Here is a 13,905-nt window from a genome sequence, read left to right as displayed (position 1 = left end):
AAAAGAGGACCTGTGGACAACCGTGCACAATTATGCCATATCTTAGTATGGGAAATGCATAGTGCTTCTGTTGCTTCAGGAAGATTTTGTCTTTTATTAGCAAATAATTTTATAATGCCAACTACTTTTGAAAAATAACTATTTCAGCTCTTCATCTCTTCCTCTAATACAATTGTATTGCCATCAGCAACATTATAATAAAGCGCAGTCAGGCTAAACTAGCTGCAGCTGGATTACTGTCCTGTGTGTACTGCAAATTCACAGTCTCAGTCAGTCATGCTTCAATCTGATTAGCCAACAAATATATTGGATAGTCTTGAAACAAAGCTATTAAGTGAAAAGAAAAAAGAAAAGCCATAAAAGAAGAAATTGCAGGGAATAGTGAAAAAAACACATTGTAATACTGAATTTGACCTGTTAGCTCCAAACTTGCAAATATATTTCTAGTTTTATTTTAGTATCTGTGATACCTGGTATACTTCAACCATGCCTGATCCTAAAGGAGAGGAAAAACCTGAATTTTTACTGTTTTCCTGCTGAAAAAGATACAGAAAGAGCAAACTTCTGAAAATAAGATGGCTCTTTAGATATGAGCATTGTTAACATGTCTATGTCATGTGCATAGCAGTGGAGCTGTAGAATCATTCTTCATGTTAGGTCATCCACATACCTAGCTCTGTGAGGGAGCAAGCCACAAACAGATGCCACCTCTGACAGTAACTGTGGTCTCAAAACTCAGCTGCTCATGGTAGAGTCTAGCTGCTCTTGGTAGTTGTGCTTTTTCGTAAGACTGCTGGGAGCATCTGCTTGAAAGCTGGTTTTGGAGACCCTTTTCCTGGGAATGTCTGATGAGTATGTGGTATATGGCACAATAGCTCTATGAATGTTTTTGTATGTGGCTTACATGCTCATAGATTTAGCCTCTTCTAAGAGGCGGTAGCTGCACAGCTCCAGTGTTGTTCATGTAATAGAGAGCCAAAGAATAACAAACTGCATATGGCAAATACCCTACTACTACTGATTTGTTCTTTCACTTTTTGTTATTTTGAGGCAAACAACTAAGACAGAAATGAGTCTGTAAATGTTTTTGCATAGACACGGTAATTGTATTGTTCTTAAACCAGGTTTCAGAGGAAACAACAGAGTCATAGAATCTAGAAAAAATTATGTTGGAAAAAGACCTTTGAGTACAACTGTTAATGTAGCAACAAGTCCATCACTAAACCATGTCTGCATGTCTTTTAAGTATCTCCTGGGCTGGCAACTCAAATGGCTTCCCAAGGAAGACTGTTCCATTGCTTTGCCACCTGTTCAGTGAAGAAATTTTTCTAATATCCTTTCTAAACCTCCCCTGACACAGCTCAAGCCAGTTTACTCTTGTCCTCTTGAGAAGAGCCTGATCCCCCACCTGGCTACAACCTCCTTTCAGGCAATTGTAGAGAGCGATATGGTCTCCCCTGAGCCTCCTTTTCTCCAGGCTAAGCAGCCTCAGCTTCCCCAGTTGCTTCTCACAGGACTTGTGCACCAGACCCTTGAACAGCTCCACTGCCCTTTTCTGGACACGCTCCACCACCTCAATGTCCTTCTTGTAGTGAGGGGCCCAGAACTGAACACAGAATTTGAGGTGTGGCCTCACCAGTGCTGAGTACAGGGGGACAATCCCTGCCCTGGTCCTGCTGGCCACACTGTTGCTGATCCAGGCCAGGATGCCATTGGCCTTCTTGGCCACCTGGGCACACCCTGGCTCATGTTCAGCTGCTGGCACCAGCACCCCCAGGTCCTTTTCCTGTGGGCAGCTTTGCAGCCACTCTGCCCCAGCCTGTGGCACTGCCTGGGGTTGTTGTGACCCAAGGGCAGGACCCGGCACTGGGCCTTGTTGAACCTCACACCACTGGCCCTGGCCCATGATCCAGCCTGTCCAGATCCTTCTGCAGAGCCTTCCTACTCTCCCTCAGATCAACAGTCAACAATCGCACCCTACTTGGTGTTGTTTGTGAATTTACAGATGGTGCAATCAACCCCCTAATCCAAATCATCAGTAAAGATACCAAGTAGGCCTTGCCCAGTATTGATCCCTGAAGGACACCGCTAGTGAGTGACCTGCTGATTCTAGACCCCTTAGTACAGATTTCACCTTGTTTCTCTTCTATGGCCAAAGAAAGAATAAAATAACAGAGTAGCCTAGATACTTGCTTTAGCTCCTTTTTGTTTCGAAGCTGCTGCTCTTTTTCCCCCTTTCTGTCACTCTGTCTATCCTGTCTTCTTTGGCATTTGTTTTGTTTTGTTTCTTTTATTTATTCCTTCCTTCTTTTTTGTTCACTTGGTTTGGTTTTTTTGTTCGTTTGTCTGTTTGTTTGGGTTTTGGGGGGGGCTTTTTTGTAGGTTTATTGATTTTTATTTTAACAAGTGTCAGAATAGAGTTTGCTTTCTTTAATTTCTCATATGGGCAAAGTCAGAGCAGGACTATTTCAGGGTTACTGTAATTTACTGGAGTCAAGACTGGGGTATTAGCAAAGTTTGTGTTTGTTCAGGCAAGAAGTCAGTCTTAGTGGAAGATGTTTTATTTGTTTGCTCAATATCTGTGACTTTGTAACAGGGTTTAAATTATTTCCATAGATTCTCAACTATATATAACTTTAATATCCATAGACAGATAACATGCTGTGCTTTTCTCTAGAAAGACTGTTTCCAGCTCAGCACTTCAGCCACTGCCAGCACAAAGTTCGTTTCTCAAGCCATTATTTGAAGGCACAAAGTTAAGAAGTTAGACAATGTTCTAATGAACTGTTTCTGTATCATGTGTATGAAAAGTTCTTACGACCTGCAAAAGTGACTAAAATGGCAGAAGTTTGTAATCATTGAGACACCTGTCAACTTAAAATTGGTATTTTAATTCATAATTTAGAATGGAACGGAAGCTGTATAAAGATCAGGCTAGGCAAGGTTTTCTGTGTATGGTTTAAGATTCCATATTAGCATAAGTATTTTTGTAAATAAAAAACCAGGAACCTTTAAACAACTTTCTATGTGAGAAAAACATCCCAGTGGTGTGATTTCAAGGTACTTTGCTCTTGTTGAGTTGATTTATTCACTGAACAATTTTATGTATTTCTTCAATTGCCAAAAATCCACTCTGTTTTTGATGGTTACAGAGGAATCCTTGTTGAAGTCTAACATAGAATTACTGTGTAGAGTCAGACTGATACGTAAATTGTTTTATGTAGGCAGAATTCCACCTATCACTGCAATGCATTTGTGCTTTTATAGTGATGTAGTTCAAATGCTTGCATGACATCAGAAACCTACTCTTACGGATGGGTGCTCACTCATCTTGGAATAACTGTAACAGAGAAATTCGGGAATGATAGAGACAAGCATTAGGGTGTATTGTTATCCAGAGACTGGTAAGACTAAACTTTTGAACACTCAGCACAGCTGTCCTTCAAATTCCCTTAATCGTGTTTGCATTTTGAATTTTTAAAGAATAAAAGCATAATGAAACATGCAACTTTCCCAGCAGGTCAACTATGAAAACATTTATCATGTTTAATCAATAAAAGAGCAAGCAAAATGTGGAACTTCTGCTTCTGCCAGTTGCCCTCATTGCTTTGGAAAATACATTTAATTCTCTTTAAAAGACATTGTTTTACCCAAAGGTATTTCTGAATCGATTTTGATTAAAGAGCTTATGAGAATTAATTTTATACATTATTTTCTGCTCCTTCTAGTAATGATTCAGCTGTCATTTTTTTGCAACCAGGATTTGTCCATGAAATTTGTTTATTTTCTTTTCTAAGTAGGGATCATGGTTGATATGCAAATATAGGAAGTATTTGCACTTTTTTTATCACTAGTTCTAGTAATATTTTTTGAAATTTGTTTTTTGTATTTGTTCTCTTGTGTTTGCATGGTGTTAGAAATCTGTGGCTTGGAAATGGATGTAATTCAGGATTATGGATGTGATGAATGAAGTGTAGAAAGATAATTTCAGCACTGTCTTCTGTTTTAATCTTTGCTGCTGTGTATTCTTAGAGAAACACCATTGTTTGGTTGGGTTTTTTTTTTAATATTAAGGTGTATCCAGTTACTTTCCTATGGGGAAATATAGGGGATTTCTATGGGAAATACTTGAGACAAACCAGAGATTACCATCAGCTGAAATCCTATCTCTGAACAATTTAAAACTTCGGAAAAGCGGAACCAGAAATCCTGTTTGTAGCACAAATGAGCTCTTACACCTTCATAATCCCTTTCTTCCAAAGTTTTCTAAGTTACTGTTTGCTTCATTATTTTTCGCAATGTGTCTTCCTGCATCTGAGTTCTGTTTTGTCTGTGTTCAAGTTTTCTGACAACTCTTCCCTGCTGAGCTGAATTTCTGTGTTACTGAGCATTTAAATGCACATTCAGGCATGGAAAATCAAGCAGACAAAAAAAAAAAATTAGTGTTTACTTTTGGGGTTTTTTTGGTTTCTAAAATTTGCCCCCAGGTATGCGTTTCCTGTAACTGTCTTGGAGCAGGAACCATCTTATGAGTACCATGATAGCACCTAAAAGATTATTTTTGCTGCTAAAGTAAACAGACTGCAGGGAAGCATTTTGGTGTTCAGATGTTTCATTCACCCACTTGATCCTTTTGAGGATAATTGGTGCACGTGCCCGTGCTCTGGTACTATCATCTGCTCTGCTCCTGCTGAGGAGAATTCTCTTTTGTCTCTGCATTGAACACTCTGGAGAGCTGCACATCTGCACTTTTACTGATCCTATTAATAGATACCACTAATCAGGGAAAATCTATCCTCTTACTTACTTATTGTTAGATGCATTACCTGGTTTCATAGATAGCTCTTTTAGAGATATTGGAAAAGTAATTTTTGATTATTTAATACGGCAGTTATGCAGCACTTCACCTAAAATAAAAACAGCTTTTATTAAATCTTCATAAAGAGAGATTTTTTCCGAAGAACTGCCGACCTCTGTGTAGCTATTCTTCTAGATCTTGGTAGATCTTCTACCAAGGAGAAGCCCCATCTTTCTGCCCTGATGCAGTGTGAATGTTGTAAGAGGGACTGCTAAGAGAGTACCTCACTCAGGATTAATTCTGCAAGGTAAGTACTGGTCCTCTGATGACAAGGCTAGTGTAACCTGGTGCTGCAAGTGCTGTTTGTGTTTTCACTGTCTTTGGTACCACACTCTGGATGTAACGAACCATCGTCAGGAGGAAATAGAAAAGGAAAGGAACTACATCATTTAAGAATTAATAATGCTTTAGATGAGCCTTTCACTTTGGAACTACTAAGGTGGCTTGATGTGGAAGCTGATAGTTGTGTTGATAAGTTCATTTAGTCCTTTTAAGGAATTGCATCTTCATGTTAGTTTTCACAAATAAGCCAAGTACAGACCTACATACTGCATGATATCATCTCAGTGTTGGTACGCTGGTTAGTAGCAGGGTCTGAAGGTTGTTTTCCTTGTGAGTGAAGCTAAGGCAGACTTTTGTGGAGAACCTTGATAGCACCTGAATATCTCTTGGCTTCTTTCTCTCTGTTACCGGCGTATCACCTGCACACCTCCATTAACAGTGTATCTTCAACTCACTTGAAAGAAAAATGACTCAACTGTCATCTTTATTCAAGAGCTTCTGTTTCCTTGAGCTAAAATACTACAAGTTTGCTTGCACACCTAAGCAGGTAAAGAGGGAGATCAAACAACAAGCAAAGGGTCTCCTGGAAACCTTGGTGTGTTTATCAGGTTAGCTAAAGCCATGATTCTCAGAAACATCAAAGAAAGGGAATACTGAGGGCTTTCATTTTATGACCTGAGTGATAATGACTATTACCTTCAAAGCAGAGACAATGAGTGCAGTATTCCCAAGTGGCTGTATGAGCATTTAGAATGAAAGAATGGAATGAGGTTTAACTTAAAAAAAAAAAAAGGAAAAAAAAGCTCTTTTTTCTCCTCAACCTGTTTTTTGCCAGGTGTTGTGATACATCCCTTCATTTGCAGACAGCTTGTAGAGGATAAATGCATATTCACATATCAGGATAATAAAGTTTTTAAAATTCTTTTTTTACCTAAGCAGACAGTAGTATTTTTCCTGTTAGCCGCCACATTTAATACTTTGATGGGAGTGCTTGAAATGTATGAAAATAATCTCCAGTGCCCCATTAAAAAAGTGTTGTGTAAAACAAATACCTTGGTGGTCACCATTTTTCCCCCTTCTCTGCTCCCCTTATTAATCAGTATTGTTTCCTCTCTGCTTCCTCCCCTGAAAGGAGTAGGGGAGTACCCACCACATTTCTCTGTTCACCTTCACACATCAGGTAATGTGGTTGTGTGCTAATGAAAAGATAGTTTTGTTCTTAAGTGAGCTGCCTTTAGAGATAGTTCAGGGCTCCCCTGTAACTCCTGCATTCTAGAAAAAGCAAAATAAAAATCACTTCTTCCATGAAAGTACATTTCATACATCTCCATCTTTGTGATAGTATTGGAATCGTTACACAGCAGTTGGCTCTGATACGCTTGCACAGACACAAATTGAGTCCGACAGGACTGGTGTCTCATGGACTTTGCTGTCATTTGAAATGCTGGCATGAAGATGGTAGCGATGAAAGGGGAGCTGGTGCCTTTAGCATTTTGCCTATGAAGATTTCTTAGGCTTGTGTTTTTTGATAGCAGTAGCTGATTGAAAAGATAGTTTTACAAAAGAGATTCATAACGTAGCATAGATTTCTACCAGCTGCTCATGTCTTTTCTTCCTTGACTAAATTCATTTGAGTGTTTCCCTGTACTGAAAATGGGCTCTTTATGCCCCCCACAAAACTGTAAGATCTATTTAGTGGAATGATAATTAGTATACTTTTTTCTCTGCCCTCTTGGTTTTCATCTTTACTGCATGGAAGCCACCTGTGTGGTAATGAAGAAGGTGGTCTCAAACTTAACAAAGCTTATATGTTGCAGATCCTTCAGAAAGTGTAATTGCATTTCAGGTTATTTTACTGAAAATGTCAGGCTGCTTAGGGATATCTCTAGTATTTCCTGTCTGCGGGGGAAGATATTTTTATATTCCTTAATTTCTGTTAGCGTGGCATATTTGGACAAGGATAAGGCACTCTTTTTTCAAGTCAGGTACCTAAACTGCAGTTCTACCACTGTATCATATTCAATTATGCATTGTAATAAATGAGATGGATTGAATTGGGATCTCAGCCCTTTATTCAATGCTAGATTTCTGTTTTACTATTAGGAATAATGCAGATACGTACAGGAAATCAAGACGGGAATTTTAACCTTTGAAAGTTGCTGAACTATGAAGTATGTTAATAACACATCCTGAAGTAGATTTTGCGGTGTTACTCTTACTAGATGCCAGGGCATCAACTCCCTGTTTGCATGTGGATTTATTGTGGATACCTAATCTGCTTTGATTACCTTCTCGCAACATGATTTCCAGTGATGTCTTTAACTTCATCAACAATACTAGTTTCTTTGGTTCAGAAGATGATGTTGAAAAGAATTAAGATTCAGGATGTGACAGTTGCTTGATCGTGTGGCAAAGGTGCACTAAGAAATGTGTTGTAGCAGTGCAAACATACACTGTGTCTTGGATCTTCTTGTATATACAAGTAGCCTGAAATTAATAATGTTTCTTTTCCTTTCTGCCTTACCCTTTTGTCTTCTAAAATAGTTTTGCCTCAAATTGTGAATGCATTAAAAAAAAAAAAAAAGAGGAAAAGTCCGGCCTATTTTTGCTAATTGTATTTTTATCTTTTCACAGGCTCTGAAAATACTTCATCTGAAATTTCAGACTGGACAGACTCGCAGTGGCTTCTAAGCCAGTGAGAACAAGGCTGCCAAAGCATGCTGGTGCCAAGCTGTCGGATGATGCACGTAGTCAGGCCAGTGGTGGTGCTCCTGTGCTTGCTACTCTATGCTGATGCTGAAAGTAAGCGTATTATTCATTTATACTTAGGTGTTGGCCATCATGAATAGTTTTGTTTTCAGCTGGTGGTTACTAAGAGTGTCAGAATGAGTTTCCTTTTGAGTGATTCTTAAAAAAACTGCAGGGTTCTCTCTAGATCACAACCAGTATTTGAAAAGGACTGTTTATGCAACTTCCTTACTGTTCTTCTTAATGCCCGTTTTCTTAAGCATGGAGCGGTTCATGCTAAGATGGTGGAGACTACTACCACAAAGTTATACAATCAAAACAAGCACCAGCTTTTCTTACCAGACATTGGTCAAATACCTTAAAGACATCTGTCATTCTTTGAATATTTCTGTCTTAACTTTAATAAAAAAAAAAAAAAAGACATCCCCCTCCCAATTGATATCCAGTCCAATTAAAATTCCAGTCCCTTTGTAACTGCTGCAACAGCTGTTCTAATGTATTATTTCCGACAGCTGTCGCAGAGTACAGTATCCAAACAAATCAAGCAGAACTGACAATGTATTGGCTGGCCTAATCATGTGACAATTCAGTGAGGAAAGGCACCTATGTTTACTTGTACTGAAGGGAAACTGTTGGAGTTTGGTCAATTAGTTTATCTATTAATGGGAAGATAATATCTCCTTTTTAATTAGGAAATCATTAGGTCTGCCTTGTTTACATGTGTTCCTTCTCCCAGCTTTCCTTTGGCATCTTGCAGAAGTAATGTGCAAATGAGAAAAGCCATTTGCTTTCCACCTGTTGATCTGCAGGTTTACTGCAAGCTGACTACTCAGATCAGCTACAAGCTGACTGCTAACATTCATTTCATTGAGGGATATTTTCCCTCAATGTCCTATGTCCGGATGCTATGCAGATACATGACTAATCAATAACTTTGTTTCAGCTCTGTGTTAGAAGACTTCTGTGTTTTTTCACACATCTGTTAAATTAAGTAGGAACACAGAGTAATAGCATCAGCTTTAGTAAGGTTGGATGAATCAGTTCTCAATAAACGCATACAGAAGAGTTCCTGACCACTCCACTTATCACCCGCGCCCAGGTATACTGAGTCACAGCAATAAAAGAGATACAAAATTTTTTCAGTTTCATGCATAATAAGCTTTCCTTCTTTTAAGTGTAGCTATATGAAAGTGAAGTAAACGGAGGAAAAAAAGGACAAAACACGCATGTTTGTTGTGTACTGACAGCTGAGATTCTTTGGCCCCTTTCCAGTTAGATAATGACCAGCTGGGATGATTGTGTCTAAGGTGAAGCCAAGGACATTTTAACACTTTAGCCAGCAAATAATTAATTGGGAAGTGGGCCCATATGCTGGATAGTTTTGCAGTTGTAGCATTCCGCCTATTTTAAAAGTTGTAAGAAGCCCAAAGATCAGCTTTTTGTGACAGTTTCCCTCGGAATGAGATTATGATTCTTCTTTTATTATAAAATAGATATATATAATTATATATTATTATAAGTGTTTAATATGCACCAGCTTTTAAGTTGCTTAAATAATTATATACATTTATACAAATGGTATACATTATATGGTGTTAATAAAATTGTGTGTCATATATATTTTATGTGACTCCACATAATATTGCATTTATACTGTGAGTGGTAAATGAATGTTCTATTTTACCAGTTTCTTTGAGAGTCATGATGTAGTCACATTTTAATCGTATGCACAGTACTTTATTTGGGAGACACACTGAATTTCCACAGACATGGTTATTTTATGGCCTGGGTGAGAGAGATAGGACAGCATCTGTGAGCTTTCTGTATGCAGACACACAGAAAGATGTGTCTTCTTCCATGATTAGCCCTTCTCACTTGAAGAAAAGTTCCTGCTGTGCTGGAGTTGCTCTGCCCTCTGCTCTTGTAGATACTCTTGCTCCTGTTTTGTATTGCCCTTTCTAGAAGGGTCCCAGACCCTACTTTCACCTAGAGCTTTTCTTGAAATTCTTCACAAAGAGTGGCCGGACCACATTACTTCATTTTAATGGGGAGAGGACACAGAAAGTGAGCCAAAGGGAACAAAAAAAATTTTTCATTTTTTTCTCTATCACCCTGTAGAGGCCATGCCTTCCTTCTTTTGCCATTATTTTTGTGTTGGCAACATCAAGGCACTACAGAAGAGAAGGTGTATCTAAACGTTGACCCTGCATTGTACACCTTCTGGTGTTAATTGCAAATGGGTAAGGAACTCATCATACCCTTCCAGTGTCACTGTCAGATTACTGTGAGTGGGATCCAAGTAGCAAGCCAGCTTAATGCTACTGAAGAAGTTTCCAGTGGCAGTCCTTAGTACTTTACATTTTAGATACAGCCTTCACAGCTGAGGGAGCCAATGACATACCTTTGTTTTTCTCAATCATTGTGAAAGACCCCAAACACTGAAATGTGTTGGCATGGGCTGATAAACCTACCAGGCCAAGTATGTGTGCAAACTAGATTTGATTCTTACTCTTAATCCAGCAACTAAATTTATGTTTGGCTGAGAAAAGTAAGCAAAATTGAAAGGTGGCAAAGCTAACCTTGCTGTTTTACCTTTTGTTGTTAGTAATATGATGTGATACTTGTAAACACAAGAAGTGAAAAATCTCACAAATTGTGAGTCTTTTTTTAGATGTTTTCTTCTATGTTTGGTATTTGTAGCTTCAGTGCACACTAAGAAAGAGTTAAGCACACTTACATTGAGGAAAGAAAGTACTTGCTCGTTAGTCTTTATTGGGGAACAGCATTCTGCTAGTTTACAGTGTTTTTTCATTTGGTGCATTGTTCTCAGTGATGTAGATGGCAATGCTTCACCACATCTGCTGAGATATTAGTGACGTAGCTTTGTTTGTCATAAGAAAGGTACTAGGTTTTTTCATGTTTTTTTAACATGAACTGACAGAACAGTAACTATCCAGAAGCTTTATGCAGGTTCATCTGTTTAATAACAATAAGCCTATATGTTTCAGAGACTCATACATCAAATATGGTACATTATTATCTGTTTCTGACCTTGCCAAGGGTCACTGAGCTCAAAGAAATAAAGCAAATATAAAATTCTTCCAAAAGTCCTATTCCTGGTTTTTCCTAGTATTCCAACTTTTGAAAAATAAGAGTTTAATTTGTATTAATAGATTCAAATATTTTCTGCAGATAGTCTCCGTCCTCCTTTTTAGTAATTGAGTTGATTCTTGTGTGTCCTGTTCCTTTTCTACCCTGAGAAAGGCCTGATCACCTGCATTTCAAAATTCTCTGCTGCATTCCAGTAATTTTGTCTATTTAGTGCTTTTCCTTCATTCTTGGTTGCATAGCTTCTGCTCTGGCATTTTTCTTTTGTTACTTCTTTGGAGATGCTGTTTCAGGAGAGAAGCAACAATTCTCTCTTCCTTCAGCAGAAGTGTTTGCAGCTGACAGTAAAAAAGCAAACAAATACTAACTAAAAACAATGTGTTTGTTGTATATTGCTTCTATTCCCAATTATTTGAAATGTGAATAATGCTTAGTTTGTTCTCTGGCTTCTAATGCATATTGTGACAGTTACCATCATGCAGGTAACCACTGTATCATCATACCATCATCTCTAGGCCAGGATTAGTTCTGACAGGGTGGTGATTATTTATAACAGATGTTGGGGTAATTGAGACAAATTCTTATTTAACAGGATGTAAAGACAGTAATTTAGTATTGGTGAAACAAATTTTTCCTCTGTATTTTTTTTTGTTTTTTCACTTTATTTTTTCATTTTGCTTTTTAGGGAACGTGTGTGTTTTTCCCTACTAATACCACCCTTTCTCTTTAAGAACTTTTTAAGTTTTTCAACTAGCTGAAACACATTAATGCAGTCCATGTTGAATTTTTATCTCTACGCACTTGTCTGTAACACTAAGTTTGTAATACAGATCTTTCAAAATAATTAAATTACCGAAACCAGTTATGTTATAGTAAGCCTTACAAGTGGACAAACATGGTTTATAATAAAAACCCCCACTGTTCCAGAATAAGTTCATAAACACTACATGCAGTGAAGCCCAATATGGAAATTATTTACTTTTTTGTACATGTACGTTTGATAATTAGAACTGAATTTTTTTAGAGTAGATTAGAATTACATTCAAACTCCAACATCTTTGAACAGGTAATTTCAATTATTGCTTTCAAGTACGGGCAGTGACAAGAAAAATTTAAAGATAAAATCTTTCTGTTCTTTATTGGTATATTTTTACAGTGTCATCTATCTTTATCTTAGTGCTGATAGCATGCATTCCATGTAAGATACAGCCCTTTGGTTACATCTCTTCTTTTTTTTAGTAATGGTGATATGTGCAAGAGTTGAAGTATCAATTGAGTTTTTGGGGGAGGGGGGAAAGCTTCCAATTTTCTTTTATATTATTTTTTTTCAGGAATTCTGATATGCTCTCTTCAGTTCAACCCTAGGACATTTTTCAGTTGATTTGATGAAAATTGGTATATACTGTTGCAAGAGTAATTTTATATTGCACTTGTTAAATATGGTATTAACATATGTCAAGTGAATGACCCATCAGTTAAAGTTTTAGTTTTAGAGGAAAATGGGACAGCTAGTCATACCAAACCATTCTAGAGGCATCATTTTGCTCTGCAGCAAAGTGAAGGCTCTGGAATAAATGTGGTAGTTGAGATTAAGAGTCAGGGAAAATGCAAACGTTATGCAATCATTCCAAACATACTGACTTAGCTGCAGAAACTACAGGTAATACAGCTCTTTTCATGAGCCAGGGCTTATCCAGCCTAAATTTTTCAAATCCTTACATTGAAGCAAATTTGAATAACTTAATTCCAGGAGTAGCCATAACTACCACCATATCTGTTTAACCTGGGGTAAGTTACCAAGTATTAACAGCAAAATTGTGAACGCCTTAGAAATAAAGTTTTTCAGTTTCAATAATTTTTAAGAACCTGTTTTGGTTATCTCCAAATCTGTACATAAGAAAACATTTTGAAATGTAATATGAGCGAAAGATTTGTGTGTATTTTGTAAAGTGTAGATTCAGGATTAAATCAAGAGGGTTTTGAACTTCAGAAAAAATTGAAGAAAACTGCAGAATGGTTCTTCTGAACATTTTTCTGTGTACATCTCTGCAGCTCTGAAGATTGCTGTGGAGTATCTTGCAGAGCTGTTGTTAATTCAGGTAGTTGTAAACCTCTACCTCCCAAAAGCAGAGCGCTGAACAGAGCTGAGTTGCAAGCTTGGAAGTCCGAGAACTCTTTAAGCCCTGGCAACTTCGCCTCTGTCTGATTGTAGAGGCAGTGAAGTTCCCCTATGTAAGAAAAGCCTGCATCTTTTGAATTTTTTTTGAGCATATATAAAACCAGAGTCAGAAAATCCAGGGTCTCCAGTCTTCCCAGATACCCAAAAATCTAGATAAGGGAACGGTATTTTAATGGCCTTACTGAGTCAGACAAACACACATTATTTAGATTAATGTTATCTGTCAACAGCAAGTGTTTTTGGAGAAACTACGGTATGGGTAGTTATCTCACTGTGTGTAATTCCCTGCTGCATCAGTAATGACCACTGGCAGATAAAGGAATGTGAGTCATTAATATTCCTGTGTCAGAATTGGCAGTGAATTCCAGTGTGTCTGCTTGATTGCTTGAGAACATGTCTGCATACTTCAAAAGTTTACTAGAAGTACATATTGTAATCTCAATATAGGAAAGCTCTTAGGGGAAAAGGAAGAAGAAACAATGGTACAGAAATGTTAGTTGTTTGGGGTTTTTTTAGGTTACATTCACACAGCACAACAACTGCTGTGGTGTTTTACAGTGTTTTTCCCCCCGTCTGAAGCTTAGCCTTCACTGGCTGAAATAGAGGTAAAATATGGAGCTAGTAGCATCTGTTTCAATAGTGAATTTCTGACAACATCTTTAGAAAATTAAAAATATCTGAATGTGTATAGGAAGGTCACCATTCACTTTCGTCCACGCTATCTTTCAGT

General features: G+C 37.8%; 1 protein-coding gene across 2 annotated transcripts in view; it reads left to right on the top strand.

Annotated features, from left to right (window-relative positions):
• The window catches only part of PTPRD (protein tyrosine phosphatase receptor type D), a gene marked incomplete at both ends in the record, with an annotated part of 312,639 nt that overhangs the window by 22,470 nt on the left and 276,264 nt on the right, over positions 1–13,905 (top strand). Inside the window, one exon of one of the 2 annotated variants that reach the window (XM_082301166.1) lies at positions 7,858–7,942. The exons of the other annotated variant lie outside the window; for it this stretch is intronic. Coding sequence (XP_082157292.1) covers positions 7,858–7,942 — 85 coding nt within the window. Of the gene's footprint in view, positions 1–7,857; positions 7,943–13,905 lie in introns of those variants that run through there. 2 annotated transcript variants of the gene reach the window in all.

This window comes from Coloeus monedula (assembly GCF_965178545.1).
Source record: "Coloeus monedula genome assembly, chromosome: Z".
NCBI classification, from domain to species: domain Eukaryota; kingdom Metazoa; phylum Chordata; class Aves; order Passeriformes; family Corvidae; genus Coloeus; species Coloeus monedula.
Note: the sequence above shows the minus strand (reverse complement) of the source record. Positions and strands in the feature narration are given on the sequence as shown.